Source organism: Boleophthalmus pectinirostris, unplaced genomic scaffold, assembly GCF_026225935.1.
Source record: "Boleophthalmus pectinirostris isolate CB_2022bp ecotype Guang Dong unplaced genomic scaffold, ASM2622593v1 HiC_scaffold_23, whole genome shotgun sequence".
NCBI classification, from domain to species: Eukaryota; Metazoa; Chordata; class Actinopteri; order Gobiiformes; family Gobiidae; genus Boleophthalmus; species Boleophthalmus pectinirostris.
This window is the reverse complement of record NW_026571207.1, coordinates 25,781,736-25,801,094: the sequence shown is the minus strand read 5'-3', so window position 1 is coordinate 25,801,094 and position 19,359 is coordinate 25,781,736. Positions and strand designations below refer to the sequence as shown.

The 19,359-nt window shown below is 37.7% G+C and overlaps 5 protein-coding genes across 5 annotated transcripts in view; 3 read left to right on the top strand and 2 right to left on the bottom strand.

The window, feature by feature from the left end:
- LOC110162417 (serine/threonine-protein phosphatase 2A 55 kDa regulatory subunit B beta isoform) overlaps positions 1-7,734 on the bottom strand; it is an 85,524-nt gene extending 77,790 nt beyond the window's left edge. The window contains exon 1 of the mRNA XM_020927311.2: positions 7,334-7,734. Within this exon, the coding sequence (XP_020782970.1) occupies positions 7,334-7,412 (79 nt within the window). The 5' untranslated portion in view covers positions 7,413-7,734. The remainder of the gene's footprint in view (positions 1-7,333) is intronic.
- A 596-nt stretch (positions 7,735-8,330) lies between these two features.
- rpl26 (ribosomal protein L26) lies at positions 8,331-11,130 on the top strand. The gene is made up of 4 exons (XM_020927199.2): positions 8,331-8,409; positions 8,960-9,131; positions 9,207-9,347; positions 10,973-11,130. The coding sequence occupies exons 2-4, from the start codon at positions 8,964-8,966 to the stop codon at positions 11,099-11,101; spliced, it is 438 nt and encodes a 145-aa protein (XP_020782858.1). The 5' UTR covers positions 8,331-8,409; positions 8,960-8,963; the 3' UTR covers positions 11,102-11,130.
- Positions 11,131-11,731: 601 nt separating this feature from the next.
- On the top strand, positions 11,732-13,577 carry atp6v0e1 (ATPase H+ transporting V0 subunit e1). Its single transcript, XM_055159339.1, has 4 exons — positions 11,732-11,961; positions 12,308-12,355; positions 12,855-12,957; positions 13,262-13,577. Exons 1-3 carry the CDS (start codon positions 11,858-11,860, stop codon positions 12,946-12,948), a joined length of 246 nt encoding a protein of 81 aa, XP_055015314.1. The 5' UTR covers positions 11,732-11,857; the 3' UTR covers positions 12,949-12,957; positions 13,262-13,577.
- An 85-nt stretch (positions 13,578-13,662) lies between these two features.
- On the top strand, positions 13,663-16,134 carry LOC110162391 (vesicle transport protein SEC20). The gene is made up of 6 exons (XM_020927280.2): positions 13,663-13,814; positions 14,182-14,274; positions 14,344-14,435; positions 14,531-14,635; positions 14,791-14,909; positions 15,018-16,134. The coding sequence occupies exons 1-6, from the start codon at positions 13,683-13,685 to the stop codon at positions 15,212-15,214; spliced, it is 738 nt and encodes a 245-aa protein (XP_020782939.2). The 5' UTR covers positions 13,663-13,682; the 3' UTR covers positions 15,215-16,134.
- Positions 16,135-17,308: 1,174 nt separating this feature from the next.
- nkx2.5 (NK2 homeobox 5) lies at positions 17,309-19,246 on the bottom strand. The gene is made up of 2 exons (XM_020927321.2): positions 18,867-19,246; positions 17,309-17,883 (listed from the first exon to the last, which is right to left on the bottom strand). The coding sequence occupies exons 1-2, from the start codon at positions 19,204-19,206 to the stop codon at positions 17,309-17,311; spliced, it is 915 nt and encodes a 304-aa protein (XP_020782980.2). The 5' UTR covers positions 19,207-19,246.
- Between the last annotated feature and the right edge of the window lie 113 nt (positions 19,247-19,359).

The window sequence follows — 19,359 nt, the reverse complement described above, 5'->3', positions numbered from 1 at the left end:
AGGACTAAACCAGAACTGAACCAGTCCTGATTTATTTATTTTATGCTGAATATATATATATATATATATATATATATATATATATATATATATATATATATATATATATATATAACACTTTTTTTTTATCCTATGCACACGCATATTTTTGAAAGTTTCGTTTTTAGCCACTGCCGCTGTCAAACTACCACGAGTCTGCACGCGGCGTGAAGAGAAAAAAGTGAGAGAAAGAGAAAACACGACTCGCAATAAGGAGCAGGCTCCCATTGTTCGCTTCAAAGAGCGCTTCTAAGAGCCGCTTCGTTTGCGACCGACTCATCACTACTAGCTAGTAAATAAACAATCGCTATTAGCCTTTAGCCGTAAATGCTGCGCCGCAGTAATTAATTCTATGCGCAAATTTCATAATTCACACCTCTATTCACAGCTCATTTACATATTAATGCATGTCCAGTATCAAATATACAGCCAATATAGTCACTTTACAATAGATCAATAGAAGAGAAAACAGCCTGTTTATGTGTGGGAGCTACAGCAGCTAATCGCTAACCTATCAGAACAAACCAAAACTATCTTCAAAGTCGACATACTTCCAACACTCACCGCTCACACAGGCTCCTCCTCATATCACAAGTCAGCACTAATAAATGTCCTTTTAATCCAGACTCAAACCGATTGTCCGTAAAAAATATAATCTCAGTATTGCGCACATGGATCGATGTCTGCGGGTGTAAACAAACGCACGTGACTCTGGGGGTGTGTTCAGGGACAGTACGGACACAGACACAGACAAATGACTCCGTAGATAAATACTTAAGTGGCGACACATATTAGGACATTTATCTGTCTGTAAATTGGATTAAATGAACATAATGTAGAGATTCTAAGCTTTATAACGAGTTATAACATGCCCACGTGAAATATCGGCCCCTATCAGCAAGCATATGCTTCCAGGTGCTCATATCGGCCGACAATATCGGCCAACTGATATATCGGTTGGGCTCTAATGGAGATAGTGCGGATTGTATGGTTGGTGTATGAAAATCTGAAGAAAAAGTGTGTGTTAAAAGAAAATGCCAATATTTTCTTGATACTTTCCTGATATAATTAGAAGATATTTTGGTTATCCAACAATGTAAAAAGCCCCACTATGTAACTTCTAAACTTTCAAGGGGGAAAATTCATTTCCATCATCTACAAATTGACACACTAACATAATCTGCACTTTTAAATAAGATATTTGTATGCAATTTGTCCCTACTGTACACAATTACATGTCTTTGGTATTCTCACTTTCTCTGCGCAACATGAATCACAGATATATGATGTAATTCATTTCATTTGACCCCAGACAAAGACTTTATGTCAAGCATTTCATATTTACATTTAACTGAAAATCAATAGAGAAGCTTCAAGACGTACTTAGGTTTAAGCTTTTGGCAGCATGCTTTAGATGGGCCATTTCTCTGCTGTGCATTAACAAAGTTATAGGGATGACAGCAACATCCATAAGGAAAAGGAAGACCATAAATGACAAATTATTTGCAACTAGGAATAGTGTTTTGTTAAATTAAAATATGCTACATACACTGAGGAAGAACAATATTTAAAATATTTAAATTACAAAGGAAGATATTAATGTAGGTTAGATTTAGTACAGCTGGGGAAGATGAATTTACTATCAATCCTATAGCTGGGTTTAAATGACATAATATCACTTTGTAAGTCTACAGTATAATATGTAATGGAGATGGGGGGCAGGTATTGTTAAAGGTCCTAAATTACAACATTTTTCTTAGGTTATAATGTTATCACCTCCTCAAAAACATATCTACAGTTGTGTTTTGCTTCATGCACATATGTTTGAGCAAACCTCTTAGCCTGTTTACATCTTCAAAGCTCAAAATGCTTTGTTCCACCTTGTGATGTCATGGCACGGTAATTTTGAAGTTAACAGCTCACAAGGTGGAGTGTTTCCATATAAGAAAAGAACTCGTATGCAGGGTTTGTGTGTTAAACATGTGTGCATGAAACACAACACAACTTCAGATACTGTATGTTTTGGTGAGGAAAGAACATAATAACATATGCTCTATTTGGGAGTTTGGGGAACATTTTAAATTACTTAAATAGTGCATAGTATGTTATATGGAGGTACTAAATGCCAAGAATAATTTCATAAGCATTTTGTTGTGCCTTGAGTGATCTGTTTTTATTGTTGGAGTCAGTTTGATTGCAGGAGATTTCTTTGTTTTCCCTACTGAACCTTTAATATCATTGTGACAACCTTCTGGGATTCTAGCATTGTGAGAAATGGACAGAGAACAATTTTAAACCTTATATATATATATATATATATATATATATATATATATATATATATATATATATATATATATATATATATATATATATATATATATACATATATACACACACATATATATATATATATACATATATACATATATATATATATATATATATATAGGGGTATCAAATTATCGCGTTAATTGCGATTAATTAATTACAGTCATATTTAGCGCGTTATGTTTTTTAATCGCGTTAATCTCATTTTTAATCTCTAACTTTAGTGTTTCTGTATGTGAGTTGCTTTATTATAAAACCTGTTTTTATGTGTTTTTGGGACAACAACAACACACACACACACAAAAACACATTTATAAATTTTTTATTTCGGTAATTCCACTCATTGCCGGAAACCCACAAAAAACGCGCGCAGTAAGAGCGATGTAAACGTCATGTTCACGTTTGCGACGTCAGTCACACAATTGACGAGGTCGAAAAGCCAGTAGAACAGGTGCACAGGTAAAAACACATTCGTGTCTTGGAAATTATTCTCCCGACGTGAAATATAAAAGAAAATAACAAATATAAAATCGCCTACAACTTAAATGTCACTGGTGAAAACAACCTGCATAGGCTCATGATGTCTGCACTACTGTCCTATAGTGACCTGCCACATGAGGGGACACGCACACAAACACACACAAACACACAAACACAAACAAACACACACCTTCATCATCGTCATTAACCTGAGAACGCGCGGACCACGTTTCCTTCCGTAGTTACTGCGCGGACACCGACGTGCTCCCGTGAGCCGCGTGTGGATCGTGTTTTCTCGCGTACGCTGCGTAAACTGCGCTTCCTCCTGTGAGCCTCTAAACCAGAACTAACACCAAGACTAAAACCAGGACTAATCCAGTCCAGGACTAAACCAGGACTAAACCAGAACTAAAACCAGAACTAAAACCAGAACTAAAACCAGGTCTAAACCAGAAATAACACCAGGACTAAAACCAGGACTAATCCAGTCCAGAACTAAACCAGGACTAAACCAGAACTAAAACCAGGTCTAAACCAGGTCTAAATCAGGACTAAACCAGCACTAAACCAGAAATAACACCAGGACTAAAACCAGGATTAATCCATTCCAGGACTAAACTAGGACTAAAGTAGGACTAAAGCAGGTCTAAACCAGGACTAAAACAAGGACTAAAACAAGGACTAAAACCAGTGATCTCATATAGAAAGCATTTCTCTGTCAATAATATTTTTAATATGGTTAAGGAAAGACTGGACTTTTTATTGTCTTTCATGGAGACTTGGGCTCAACAGCCAATTTGGAGAGATTTGTTAAACAATAAATGACTTTATAAAGTCACATTTTTTTGTTCTATATCAGTCTTTTGATCTGCCACAATAATGTAATAATGAATTTAAATGAAAATACCTCAAATTGAAGGCTTTTCTCAGCAATTTTTAGGTGAGATTAAAATGAGATTAATTAGATTAATTAATTACAGATTCATAATTAAATAATCTCTAAATTTTTTTAATCGCATGACAGCACTAATATATATATATATATATATATATATATATATATATATATATATATATATATATATATATATATATATATATATATATATATATATATATATATATATACACGCACACACACACACACGTGTGTTTTTAATGCCATATTGTGTAATATCATAGCCAAAGAGACAATATTTCCATGGAGACAAGCAGGAGAAGACCCTCCTCCAGGTTTGTGGATATGCAAGCTCGCTCACAGTAAGAACGCATGTTTTTTTTTTTTTTTCTTTATTCTTTTTAGTCTATATTTGGCTCAAAAAAAAAAAAAACATGGCAGGGGTTTAAATTTACTGAACTTAATTACTGACATGCCCCACTCATGTAGCCTTTTCTTCCTTTAACATAGTAGGAGCTGCACACTCATCGTCCCTGAGGTCAAACGACTCAGCTGGAGTGGATGTGATTGGATGAAGATATAAGCAGCAGCATGGCCTCACAATGTTCGAGGTCAAAGGAAAGGGCAAAAACACGCCAGTAAGGACTACTATAAGAACTGCTAGCACAAGTGGAAACAAGACCATAACTAACAATAGATTTGTTTGAAAATAAACAACAAACATATGGGATACCAAAAAAATGTGCATATGAAACACCATGGCTGCCAGAAGAGAAGATAAGCACTTCCTTCAGCTTGAAGTGAAAATGAGGCTGAAAACAATAGCTGCTAGCCTCCAAGTTGCAATACATCATAATGAGATGATGATGGTGGCGTGGGCTTATAAGAGGCAGACAGGTATGTGCTGGACCATTCAAAACTAGTCCAGGTTCATTTTGGATTATAGAAAAATACCGTAGCTCACAATTTATTTATAATGTTGTTGTTATAATGGTGTTTACTCATCACAAACAGACCTGGAGATGTGTTTTGTTGCATTCAAACATTTAACACATAAACCCTGCATATTTAGGAGTTTACGTGTTATGTTCCACCTTGTGATGTCATGTGATAAAAGGAAGTGCTCAACTGTGTTTTTAAAAACTCCATACACCTTCACTAGAATCATTTGAATGATTTCAGCCTTGGAATTGTGAATCTCTACTGAACTAAAGATAAATATTAACTTCAAAACTACCACTTCATGACATCACAAGATGAAACAGAGCATTTTGAGCTTTGGAGTTGTAGACAGACTAATAATAAAGGTTTTCTCAAACATGTGTGAATGAAATGAAACATAAATCCAGGAATATTTTTGAGGAGGTAACAGCATTATAACATGGCTTAAAGCTCACAAAAGTCAATATAGCTTAATATAAGAGACATGCCAGAGCACAAGGTCATTGCTGTGTCATCACACGTCACTGGCTTCAGGCACCATGAGGAGTCTTCATCATATCTCAGCATCCTCATCCTCTGTGCAACTGTTTTATATGGACTACACTGAGAGCTACAATGGTTCACGGATCATGTTACTGTGGCTGGCCAATGCAGCTTCATGTTTACTTCCTCTACTATGGCACTCCCTCCTTCGCTGTCTTACTGATTACTTGTTTACAAATATAAGTGTCTCTAAATGCTTGCCTCCCTAACATCCGTAATGAAGCCTAAGGAGCTTTGGCAGCCGCTCAAATTGTTGTAACGCATAATACGCTTTATTATGAGGAGCAACACTGTGCTGAATGTCACGTCTTGCCTTGCAGCTGTGGATGAGTCTTGTCCAAACAGAAGTTAAATCATCTAAAAAGCTCAGATGTTTAGTCATTGTGGCCATTGCTTTGTCATTACAATGCAATGCTAGAGTAATGCATTTTCCACTATTTGTTTATTTTAACTTGACCTGGGCATGAAATTTACAAGAAGAGATAAGTTTTGATATTGAAGTATAGACTAGAATTTAAGAACCTTGTTATTATTCAAGTACAAATGCTGCAAACATTTAAGCAAGGCCTTTTTCATCTTCAGCCCTCAACACATAAAAGGGTAACACAAGAAAATGCAAGACCTGGTAAAATTATGTAATAGAATTAAAAGTATAATAATATAAAAAATATATAATATAATAATATAATTACAAATCTGAATTTGACAATAGCAACAAGCTGATACTAAAACTGTCATTAAAAAGTATCAACTCAGTATCACTAATGTTAACTTCATACAGATGTTTAACAACCAAAAATGTCAAACTATGTAAAAGAAAATATTCTTCTTTGACATTAATAATTTCAGGCATACACTGTTTTCTCAGATGACTTAGTTGACTGAGCTTGGTGTTTGATGCTTTCAGTGCCATATGGTTATATAAGCTCATGAGTGGGTCAGTGACAGAGTTATGTCCCACTGTATTATTGCACATTATATATAGGTCAGTCGTGGAAAGCCTTGAAGGCTCCTGGCTAAAGGCACTATCTTATAACATAGAGAAGTAACAGTACTACTACAACTGTACCATTCAGTATCTGTGCCAGAGGGCTGAGGGCACAACTCGGACTGGAAACAGGGCAACCAAGCTCAGCTAAATAATGCAGAGGCCTATTCCACATTATGACCTAGTAAATGTCTGGTTATACACACAGACAGACCCTCTTGGGCAGTCCCATGCGACAGTGCAATCAGGAGGATGAATTGTCCAGAGCTTTGCGAAGGGCAGTTTACCTAATTTAACATTTAAACACACCTCCAGGACCATACGTCAGCATAGACAGGTGTAATAACTAAGAAAATTCTGTGTTATTGTACACATTCAAATGACCAGGACATAAATCAAAATGGGACCAGGAGAAAATACATTTTAAACCAAATGAGAGATGAAAGTTAATTAAATTGTGTTAAAATAGTATTATTTAATTTAGAGAGAATACAAATAAATAAATAAATATATTTAGAAGACTGTTGCAGTAGTACCCCTTAGTGTTTTATGTCAAAAACTTTCATGTATAACTATAGGGCACTGTGAAAGAAGACACTACCTGACATTACCATCCTTATGCTTTGGAATACAAAACAGAACTAGGTGCAGTAAGCTCATAAAAGTAATTTCCAAGTCTAACACCTAGGATATTGTGAATACAACAACAGCAACTTAATTACAGAAAAGTAAAAGTGAGGAGGGAAAAGTTCATGTGGATATGCAACTCCACGCAGTGTGCACTGCAGGCCTGTGTGTTGACAGCTTTAGGGGAGCTACAGTAGCCATAGGAGTGCAGATAATTAACCCCAAATAGCCACACTCACAAAAAGGTTGAAGTCACAGCAAGAAATCCTTATGTGACCTCTGCTTAGCACTTAGCATTGCACAAATAACTTCACATACTACCGCTGGACAACCCAACTTCTGGACAAACACTGAGCCCAAATGCACGCAACAACAACGTTATATATTCATGTCACAGTCGCACACTCAAAGTACAACTCCTATCCATGCTGCTATTCCCCAATCGCCTTGACAGGATTCCCTCTTTACCCGCCGTCCCGCCCTACCTTCTGTGTGGCAAGTAGAGGACAGGATGGTGCTCGGAGGGCGGAAGAGGTACGGGAGATATCGGGAAAAACATTTCATCTTCTCCGCTGCTGGCCGCTGGATGAGGAGCTCTGCGTTGACGGCTCCACAACATCCGCACTGCCGCCGTGACAGACAGCCAGCCCAGCCGGGGGGAGAGAGACCAACGGGAGGGGAACAAACCTCGGTGTGTCCGCGGTAAAGGGGGCTATGACAGCATCACTTTTTGCAGGCAGTCAGGATTGTCAGCGCGCCTCTGTGTCGCTGTAGCTCGGTCAATGCACGGACGGAGCCAGGAGTTTGAATGGAGAGCAGCCGGACAGGGGGTCGCCTCTGTGCCTCTCACATGGGAGCTCAGTCAGTGTGCATGTGGTCCGCTTGTGTAAACACCTCCCCTCGTGCTGCGAGCTACAGGGGATGGACATAGAGCCCTGGGGTCAGGTGATGCGTTTACAGACAAGAACACTTCTATTTAGGCTATTTTATTTGAATTAACTAGTCGAGGGCGCTTTAATCAAGCATAACGTTTGCACCATTTTTGTTTGCTATAAATTATTTTTCTGTTCAGTAGATAGTGGTCTAAATGCACGGTTATTAGCCTACATTTTGAATATCTATTATAATTTCTCTGTTAAAGTCAAAACTTGTTTTCACATGAACTTGATAGTATGCAGTGCAGTTCGTTTTGTCTCCATCTAATGGCACTAGTCAGAATGACACTAACAACTATGAACTTTTTAATTTATTTATTTTTTCTTCTACAATCCAGTATAAGCACTTGTGAATGATATATTAAAAACAAATTTTAAAAAAGGAAAAAAAGTAGTACAAAGCGCTAAACTAATATTAAAATACAAATTAATAATTGGGGTTTTGCTTTTTATTATAACGGTTAGAGTAAGCTTGTTTAATTAAAATTAGTTAATCATGCTGAAGAAAAAAAAACACATTTCTTATATATTTTCTTTCAAATTCTCGCGAGAACTGAGTGAACTAATGCCAGCGGAAGTACTTGTTCAGTCTCTTTTCCGCCGGCCATAGAGGAGCAATCGGCAGGGTAAGAAATCAAGGCGGAGAATTTGAGACATAATCGTTATCCATCCTTTGTTTATGACATAGTCAGTTTCATCTGAAAGCACAAATACATTCTGAACATTATGACGGCTTAATCAAACCCAGCATTATAATATATTTCTCGGTAGATGACTTAAAAACTCACCACTCGCCTGTACTATAGTAGCCTCGTAGTCTTTCCTGGAGCCGCATGTCAAGTGTGTGGCGCATTTTCTCTTGTTTATGGCCCGAATGTAAAGCACTTTTAGAGGCAAACTGTTGTTGTTTTAATTGGAAATCCGTATTATTTCAATGCTATACGTAGGAGTTTCACAATCTTTCACAGGTCTTTTTGTTGTGCTAGTTTGTTAGCATTAGCATAGTAGCACCCCACTGCTGTCATTACCTGGCGTTGTCCTACTATAGTCACCTTGCAAAATATTATATGATATGTTATTTGTAAGCCCCATTGGTTCATAACAATGCATAGGTCTTTTGGGCATGCCAGTGTCAAAGGTGAGCGTGAATGAGTTTTTTTGTTATTTTCCTTGTAGCATCATGAAGCTCAACCCGTTTGTAACGTCCTCCCGCCGCAAGAACCGCAAGAGGCACTTCAATGCCCCCTCACACATCAGGAGGAAGATTATGTCTTCCCCTCTGTCCAAGGAGCTCCGCCAGAAGTACAATGTGAGGTCCATGCCCATCCGCAAAGACGACGAAGTCCAGGTAATGCCCTAACACCTGAATTAACGTGTGCATTTGACAAGTGTGATGTTTAAATACTTGGTTTCCTATCTACAGGTTGTCCGTGGACACTACAAAGGCCAGCAGATTGGCAAAGTTGTACAGGTCTACAGGAAAAAGTATGTCATCTATATTGAGCGTGTCCAGAGAGAGAAGGCCAATGGTACCACAGTACATGTCGGCATCCACCCCAGCAAGGTGAGGGGTTTATGGTTTTGTCTTAAGAGTGAAAACTGTTTTTTAATGCACTTGATACAGTTTTTGCAGCGCTGGCTATTAGACTTGCAATGGTGTATTCTGCTTTTGAACACTTATGTTCAAAGTATATTGTTTAATGTATTTATTTTGTTTACATGTTTGAATATGCAAGATATTATTTTAAGATGAGCATTATCTATGATTTTTTTTTTTATCCAAATTATTTACACACTTAACCATACAATTGAGGCTCATACAAGAGAGACCTGGAGCTCACAACCATGGTGTGCTCACTGTAGGGAATGACTTTGCCCTGCTTACAATATAAAGGTACAAGAGTCAAAAGGGCTGTGGATACCTTATGTGGAGCCCCCATTTCACACAGCGTAATGTTTTTAAACTGCAGCTTAAATTTATCAATACTAATTTAAGAATCGCCCAGATTGTGCATTATCATAGATATTCAGCTCTTAGTCAACCTGTATTTATCATTATCTAGAGTGGTACGGATTCTTGTTCTCTTCAACTGACAAACTGTAACCTAAAATGTATTTCAATGGTTTAAATACTTGGATCAGCTCTAAATTCTGCAGATCTTAATCAGTGGTATTGTCTTTTGTTTGCCTGTTTAGCACCAATGTTTTCTGGTGTATGCTTTTGTCAATCATGGGGACATGACTCAGTAATCAGACACCACTATAGATGGGACAAGACCTTGTGACACAAGAACTTGTGATATAAAATTACCACTACATTGTTCACACAAGAGAAAAATGATCTGAGATGTTTCCCATGTTTACATTTGGATTGGACAAAGTGCTAGAGAGTTAAAGTTCTTTAGAAGGTGTAGTTCCAAAAAGCAGTGCTTCTGTTGCAGCAAAAATAAATACAAATTGTGAACTCAAGCTTACATTTTTAGATGGTAAATTTAGATGGTAAATTGTTGATCTCATCTTGTTCTTGTGGACCCAGTCTTCTCATTTTATGGGCATTATTATCCTACCCTTAGTGTTTTATGTCAGTTCATTTTTGTATAGCCCAAAATCCTAACAGTTGCTTGAACCACCAGAAGTCATTTTTTCTCTCCAAAAGATTGTTTACTGCTCTCTCACACTGATGCTTTTGACTAAATGTTGGAGGCAGCTCTTAATCTTATATGCATATTGGCCTTTTCATGTATACGCTTGGACAATTCCCTTTTACTCAAACAATTTACAGATTGATGCCTTTGTTCATCTCCATGTTTAATAAAGCCACTGCTTTTTGATTCTTTATACTGAAACTTAATATAGGCACATGTCTTAATGGATATTGTAGTATGAGGTTTTGAGTCAAAAGACCATTTAATTTAGAGGAACATTGGATTTTTTAATGTCCTGTGATTTATGCAGTGCTGCACCAGCCAGGAAGCAATATAAAACATACTTGAGCAAAATGTAAACATCGCTGTAAAGGTTTAACGACTTGTGGGAAAGCAGGAAATGTAAACAACTCTAAAGGCCAGAATGAAGCAGAGCTTTTTGATTTAATGCGTACACTTGGTTTAATGTCTATCAAAGTCCACATGTTTAAACACAGCAATGATCAAAACCTAATTTTTTAAACCGTTTTTTTTTTTTCCTCAGGTGGTGATCACCAGGCTAAAACTCGACAAGGACCGCAAGAAGATCCTGGAGCGCAAGGCTAAGTCTCGCGCTGATGGAAAGGAGAAGGGCAAATACAAGGAGGAGACCATTGAGAAGATGCAGGAGTGAACACGTTTTCAATAAATTGTATAAATTGACTTTGTTTGGCTCTTTTTTTCATGCTGACTTGGATTATGACGTTGGTTATCATAAAAGGATGTAATTTATACAATGGCCAGTTTTAATATGGTTATTAATGACTGTCTGCAGGCTAATATTTATAATGCCCTTAATATTTGAAGGCCACTCTCAAAATGAACTAAATTAAGTACCAAATTTAAAAATATAAACTTTGTCTCTTAAATGTTGATGACAGTATGAGAGTTAAGAGTGACTGGATGCCCCACCTAGATGGGCTATAATGCAAATAGTGTGTGACTGTACAAAACGAAGGTAAATTCTAGATGTCACAATTTTTGTAACTGTCAAAAACACTGTTTAGAATCTACAGTCTCATTCAGCTCCAACGCTAGTCTTGTGCAGTTTTGCATAATGGCCAGCAAGTGTCGCTATTACACTTTTTTTTTTGCTATTTTCCTTTATTGAAGTTTAATTTTTGTATTTTCAGCTTTTGTTAACTTATACCTATAACATTTATGTCACTCCCTAGAAGTTAAGAGGCGCATGTGCTCTGGTCATACCCATCTTTACTTTTTTTTTTTTACATAATATGCCATAGGAGAACATGAGCCACCTCTCACTTCCTCTGCGCTGGTGACTGGTCATGTGATAGGAGAGGTTTTCGTCGTGTAGCAGAAGTGAGCGCAGAAGTTGTCTTTAAAGTTTGATAATTGCTGACAAATCTTCTTTTTCGCAAATCTAAACATGGCGGAGCTAAGTTTTGTTATTTCCATGTGTGTAATGACTCTGTTTTGGGGGATCGTCGGCGGAGTTGTACCTTGGTTCATCCCCAAAGGACCGAACAGAGGGTGAGTTTGTTAGCTTTCACTAGCTTTCAAATGCTAAGCTAATAAAGTTGTTGTTCTGTTGTTATGTGTTGCTTTCTAAGCCATTCACTTCTAAATAAACTTACGACTGAACACAATCTAAACAAACAAATTGATCAGGGGATTTATTTAATTTTTGTTTTAGCAGAATTTTGGCATGACACAAACTGTAAAAACATGGCATACACAGACTGAAGTGCAACCAAAAATATAGCTTCTGTTCCTTCCACTTCCCATTTCCAAACGCATTTGGACAATTTGTCATACTGACGTGCTATAGTTCTTATTTAATAATCGATAACAATTGTTTCTCTCTCTTTTATTTCAGGGTTATTGTCACAATGCTGGTTCTAACTTCTGTCTGCTGCTATCTGTTGTAAGTATTGAGTTCTATTTTTCAATTGATCATGTGAAGTCAATTGTAAATACAGTGTGTGCCAAATGCATGTCAGTTTTGTCTTATGTATAACCTGTATAAATTTCAATGAACATCTAAATTATTTACAACTCACTTACACGTAAATGAGGGAGTTGAGTCATGTTCCTTGTTAAGCAGACAGAAGGGGGCAGTGGATACAAGGATACATGGTTAAAGCATGACAGCACACAGGGCACACTGGCTCAGATCTTGTTGCCTACATTATAAATGCGGTGTCTGCACTAACTGGCTGTCATGTTGCCTCAGTAGCCTACCACTAAGTGTGAATATTAATGTTGCAATGTACAGATTTATATAAGTTATAAAGAGTATTATATGGTCACTTTTCCCTTGAATTCAAGTAGAGTTCATTGTTTCAAACCCAGTCACATAAAGTGTATTTCGTCCTCAGTGTTCATGTTTTCAGTCTATATATTCTGTATGTTGTATTTTGCAGCTGGCTTATTGCAATTTTGGCTCAACTAAATCCACTCTTTGGACCTGCCCTGCGGACCGATATCATCATGTATCTCAGTTATCGCTGGCCGTAGAACATAGAGGTGCGTAGCTATTTAAACCACATGCATTGCTCTAATGCTTCTCCCAAAATAATGTTTTTGTAAAAAAAACACAAAATAGTGTTTTCGTCCCTTCATTTAATAAAGGACTTTAATATGCTCAGTCGGAGTGCCTCGGGTTTGTACCTTACCCATTTTAAATTTTTTCTCTAAGGGTAATTTTCTGTACTAAGACCACTGTCTTAACCCTCGTAGAGCACCTGTACTGTTATTTTTTACTCTTCTAAGACCCAGTGAAGCGCTCTACCTCTCTTGCTTTATCTAATGTTTTTGTAATTTCCAACAGGATAGAAAGGTCTGGTACTGGCAGAAACCTTTTCATCATTCCAACTGTGCAGCCTTCAATAAGGATTTATTTGTTGTGCCTTAAATTTATATCCAGAAAACTGAGGCCTTATCTCATCGAATGTGCTTTACATTTGTGGAACGCAACCGACACTTTGGAATAAGACACTGCTGTGTATGTGTGTATTGTTGTTAATATAAATTAAAAGTTGTGACTTGTTGCTGTAATGTACTATATGTGACCCTTTCAAATGTGTACCTGCTTAGAATGGACTCATTGTGATTTGTTTGTAAACTAATAAACACATGAAAACGTGTTTTGTAGTTTGATATTTATTTATTCAAACAGATTCAGGTTTATTTGTATAGTTAGTAATTAAAAAATAAAAAGTTTGAGTTTTTACTTTAGGCAAAAAATAGTTATGTTTTTTGTCCTCTCGCTTCCCGTAGCTGTAGTTGTCTACGTTGGCAACATGGCGTCCTCAGATGTCCACGTACGAATATGTGAACAAGAAATACTGAAATATGACTTGGAAATCAAGGCTCTCATCCAGGTGCGATTTGTTCTCTGAGATTAAAGAACAGCTTTTCGTAATGCCATGATAGTATGAGCTGTCATGGAGAAATATATTGTTTTTGTTAGAGAATCTCAAGTGCTAGAGCGCTGCGTTAACATGCTCTCGCCTAAATAACTACACGCTTGTTCAGTTAGCCTGGTGATGATGTATGACACCGCTGTTACTATATTACAATAAAACTATAGTCTGTTTGTTATTTTTATAGGGATTTTAAGGAGAGGATGTTTCATGACTTTGTATTCTGCCCAGCAACTTGTGTGTTCTTTAATAGTGTATTTCCATTATATGTCTTATGTAATGTAATGCAACTAACAAACTAAATCAAATTAAATCTTATTGCTAGGACATTACTGGCTGTGATGGACCCCATAGCAGGCTGACAGAACTGAATACAGACGTAAAAAAGAGTTTCCACAACCTCAGATTGCGCATTCAGGTGATACATCTTTACCCAGTCTACGATTCTAGTAATATAGGCCTACTGTAACCAAGTGCACTATGACAGGACCTTGAGCAGATGGCAATGGAGCAGGACAAAGAGTCGGACAAACAGGCTTTGATAACTCAGGTCGAGGGCCACAGAAAACAGATGCTGAGGTGAGAAAGTGATTATTCTTTCAACATGTGTCACTGCTGCTGTGTCAACTTCACAATTTATAGTTTTCTGATCTGCTCTGCTTTTGTGATTGCAGTAACCAGACAGCTTGGAGGAAAGCCAACCTCGCTAGCAAACTGTCCATTGACAATATGGAAAAGCAGGCTCTACTTAACAGGGGAGATAGTGCTGTGAGGCAGAGGTGAGTTGACAGCTGGTCCTATGTGATATCGTTGTGAACTGTTGGGGAGTTTGACATGTCTAAATAAAAAAAAAAAAAAAAAAACAACAACTGTGTGCTTGCAAAAGTAACTCTTTACTCTTGGCCTAATGTATTTGTTAAATGTTTTGCATTAGAAAAATGACCAAAGAAGGCCTGGCCCAGACTACAAGCAGCATCACAGAAAATCTCATGAGTATAAGCCGGATGATGGCACAGCAAGTTCAACAAAGTGAAGAGACTGTGAGCACTCTAGGTTAGTGAAACTAAATAGTTTATCAGATTATTAAATATGTGCCCTTAAAAACTTAATTTCACTTTGAATGTATTAGTAAATATTTGCATTTTTGCTTTTTGTCCAAAGCAACCTCTTCAAAGACAGTCCAGGAGACCAATGAGGAGTTTAAGACGATGACTGGGACGATACAGTTGGGAAGGAAACTCATTACGAAGTACAACCGCCGAGAGCTCACTGACAAACTGCTCATCTTTTTGGCTCTGGCACTATTTCTGGCTACAGTGCTCTACATCCTTAAGAAGCGTCTGTTCCCCTTCATTTAGACCAGGTACCCATAGGAGACGCACATCTTATATTTCATATGTGTTCTGAACTCCCTCACTCCAGAGACATAGATTTATTTGATTTGCTTATTTTATTCAAATGTTTTAATTATTGATGCTATGACATTTGAGGATATTGCGACTGAATTCCTGAATACGTTAAAGTGATGTTGAGCATTACAGAATGACAAAATCTTATGTAATATAAATCGGACCACTAATTTTAGTGTTTTTGTTGAGAATGTAGATCATTCATTTATTTAATATATCTAATACACACCAAAAATGTACTGTACTGAATACTGTATCTTACAACGCTTGTGTTACAGCAACAATCATTTGTTAATTGCTAAGTGTTATGACCATGTCAGCCCTTATACAAGCATCTATATTTTTAAGAAGGTAGCTCATGGTATAAAATATTTTTACGTTTCTTCTAAAAATTTTAATTGTCAACTCAACTATTTGAAAAGTATAATAATTTTCTTCACCAATTTGTGCCCTTGGAGACAAGTTGCTTTGCTGAGCAAACATGGTAATTTGACTTATTGGTTTGGTCTCCACTCTGCTGCCGAGCATAAAACCAGTGGCCCTGGTCGCCCTGGTCGCCCTGGCACAGATAGAGCCGCATGCATCCCTGTCTTTCTTCAGATAAGACCCGGAAAAGCAGATTATTCTGACCGGTTTCCCGCCTCCTGCTCCATTGCAGAGGGAGGATATTTTTAGTTTGTATGGCTTTGTTATCTGACGTTGCCTTTTCAACACCTCAGAGGAGAGGGTGGCCAGAGGAGCTACATGACCTTGCTCTTCACATGACAATTGCCTGGCATTGCCATTATTTGAAATATTTAAAATATACATTATTATACACAGGTTTCTACTGTATTAATTTTCAATAAACATGAGCTTTTGTGGCACAATCTCTGAGTATGTCCTGAGTTTATTTTTGTTTGGGACTTTTGTGTATTGCCTGAGTAGAGGACAAGTGTCAGTGGAGAGATGCCTAAGAATCTCTTACTCATATAAAGTGGAGGCTGTTGGGCAGAGCCAGTTTGTATAACTGTGCACTTAAACTCAGCCTCTGCCTCTTGGGCAAACAAATTGCACTATTCTTTCATTTGACACAGTGGCAGTGTCCAAGAAGGGTTTGCGTTCTGCCCAGAGTAGATTGAAATCCTGTTGCAAATCTGCACCATAAAGGCAGGGCTTTTTAAAGCTGTTGGTTATCATTAGTAGATTTTGTATTTTTAGATACTGTTTTAGTATATATATATTTTTTGTTTAAAATCGTAATAGATGATAGCAGATAAATGTCCTAAAAATTCAAAATAGCCCCGTCCAATTTATTCCACAAAACAAATTCCTTTCAGTAATCAATCAAATAAGATGCATTCATTTCAGTAATAATTGCATCAATTGTATTTTCCAGTGACATAAACCTAAAACATTATAGGTCAAGGTCATGACTGGCTGCTGGTTCTGTCCTGAGCGCTAAACTCCGAGTTCCCGACAGTAGATCGTAAAAACATGTAAACTTTGAACAACCTTTCACCCTGTTTAAGCAGAGTGAAGGACGTTTCTTAATGACCACTTCAGCATCTATCAAACACACATGACTTTTTACAGATTGTATAGACATACATTCAAAGTATTAAACCATTTAGTGCACTAAATGGTTTAATACCTTTAATTGCTGTAGTATCAATAATACCATTGTTAACTAAGGGCGGAAATACTGACCGTTGCAACCATGACATTGGAGATGAAACCATGTCAATGTTTCAGAAGTGCATTTTATGTTATAACATCGGATTTTTCTGTTGGACAAAAAAGACTCAAAAGTTAATAAACCTTGGTAAACCTTGGACAATGATTAAAGTTGGGCTCAAGTGTTAGCTCTGAATATATTTTCCAAGCTAAAATATCTTATTCTACGTTATATATTTCAGTGCCACAAACCAGTAAAACGTGCTAGCAAAACAGAAGTTCGAGTAAATAAATAATAGTCTAGTCAAACTTAATAAAGCCTCGCGTGGACACTTTTCCAAACGCATGCAGTCCTCTGTAAATGGATCTATGGCCCAATGCGCTTCCTCACCACGTCCTGATGCCGTGCAGAGAGGACACGCCGCTGGAGGAGAAGCTCTGAACTGGAGCCAGCTCTCCGAAGTTCATGTAGCTGCTGCTGGACGAGCCCTGCACAGTTTGCGCGCTGGATGCAGGGTAATTACAGGTGTAGTTCGTGTTGCACCCAGGGCTCGTGTAATTGGTGAAAGTGGGGTAGTTGTTGTAGGGAAAGTAGGAGGGATTATAGGCCGCAGAGTCCGCAGCAAGGCACGGCTTTCCATCGCGCACCAGTACCGGGACCGAGACTCTCCTGGGCGGCGGCAGGGACACCATCTCCAGGCTCTGGTCCTGCCGCTGCCGCTTACACTTGTAACGTCGGTTCTGGAACCAGATCTTGACTTGTGTCGGAGTGAGCTTGAGCACTCCTGCCAGGTGGTCCCTCTCTGGGGCCGACAAATAGCGCTGCTGGCGGAAGCGCCGTTCCAGCTCATGCACCTGCGCCTGGGAGAAAAGCACACGGGGTTTTCTGCGCCTCCGAGGTTTTAGAGGCCGCTCCTGATCATCTGGCTTTAGGACGTCGGAGGAATCTGCTCCGAAATCCTCTGTGGAGACCAAATAATAGAATGAAAAGTATTATGATTTTTTTTTTAACTCTCTCTCGGTTTTCCTTATGAGCATTAGAGACATTAAGCAAGAATTACGCACGAGTTTCCATAAATTATTCTTAATAAGAATCATATTTAAATGATCGATATTTGTTTATCCCTGTTCTTAATACACTATAACAATCTTAATCCATCGCTTCCACATAAAAGTGCTCCCGAAACCAATAGAAATGTCTACTGATACTGCCTTGAATTAAATCAATGAATGGCCTATTTAAAGTTTCTCAAAAATTCTATTTCTTCAAATGTCTTTTCATTTTTCTGTGTTATTTCTAATAGTCGATACATACATTTACTCCATTGTAAAATACGTAAAAAAAAATAAAAAAATATATATATATATATATATATATATATATATATATATATATATATATATATATATATATATATATATATATATATATATATAATTTCAATTGTAAGAAATAAAAGAGCCTATTTTGGGAATGATCAATTATACTAAATATTTTGCTGTAAGACCTCATTGTCAGTAATTATACAATTGTCTGTTAGAGATTTGCACATGCAGCCGCCTTTCCAATTGATCTCTTTTTTTATTTTACTTTTAAAATTATAATTAATATCACAATTTCATGTGGTAAGTAATGATTGAATAAACCAGTAGACTGGAATAGGTATCAGCCTGATAAGTTCATCATTTTATTGAGGCCTATGCCACTCCACAGACATTGGAAAATACATTCATTCATTCAAGTGCCAATTGTTCTGTAGCATATCTTTTGCGGGTTTTGAACCTATAATAGAGCAACGTTTATTTTTATTATTATTATTTTTTAACAATAAAAGCTCTATATCTGCTTTAGTACAACTTGCAATTGTTCTATGAAATTTAGCACCAGTTTTAACTTTACACACAGGTTAGAAGCCCATTGCCTACTGATAATTTTATATCTGACCTTTTGTGATTTTCTCTTCATACCCGTCCGTGGTCATGTCCTTCTCCAGATCTATGTCCAGGACAGATTTCCCATAAAAGGCGGTGGTAAAGTTGAGCGCTGGAGCTCCTCTGCAGCCGCTTCCCTTGGCCTCGTTGAGATCTTCCCCAAAAAGCGCCATGTCCCGCAGAGATTCGTGCTTCAGCTGAGCCTGCATCATGCATGAGGAGGAAGAGGACGAGGATGAAGAGGAAGATGCGGCGCACGCGTCCAGTTGAGACGCCAGGACGCTGTGGGCCTGCTCCAGGTTTAAGATGTCCTTTACGGAGAAGGGAGTGGACGTGCTGGGACTGGGGAACATGGCTTATGGAGTCATTGACGGCAACACGAATTCAACGTCCCTCCTCTGGCTCCGGCTCGTGTTTACTGCGCTCAAGTGGCCGTTTGGTCTACGGCTTGGCTGTAGTGTGCATTTTGAATGTCAACCTCGGGTCTAAACTTTGGCTTGGCCTCC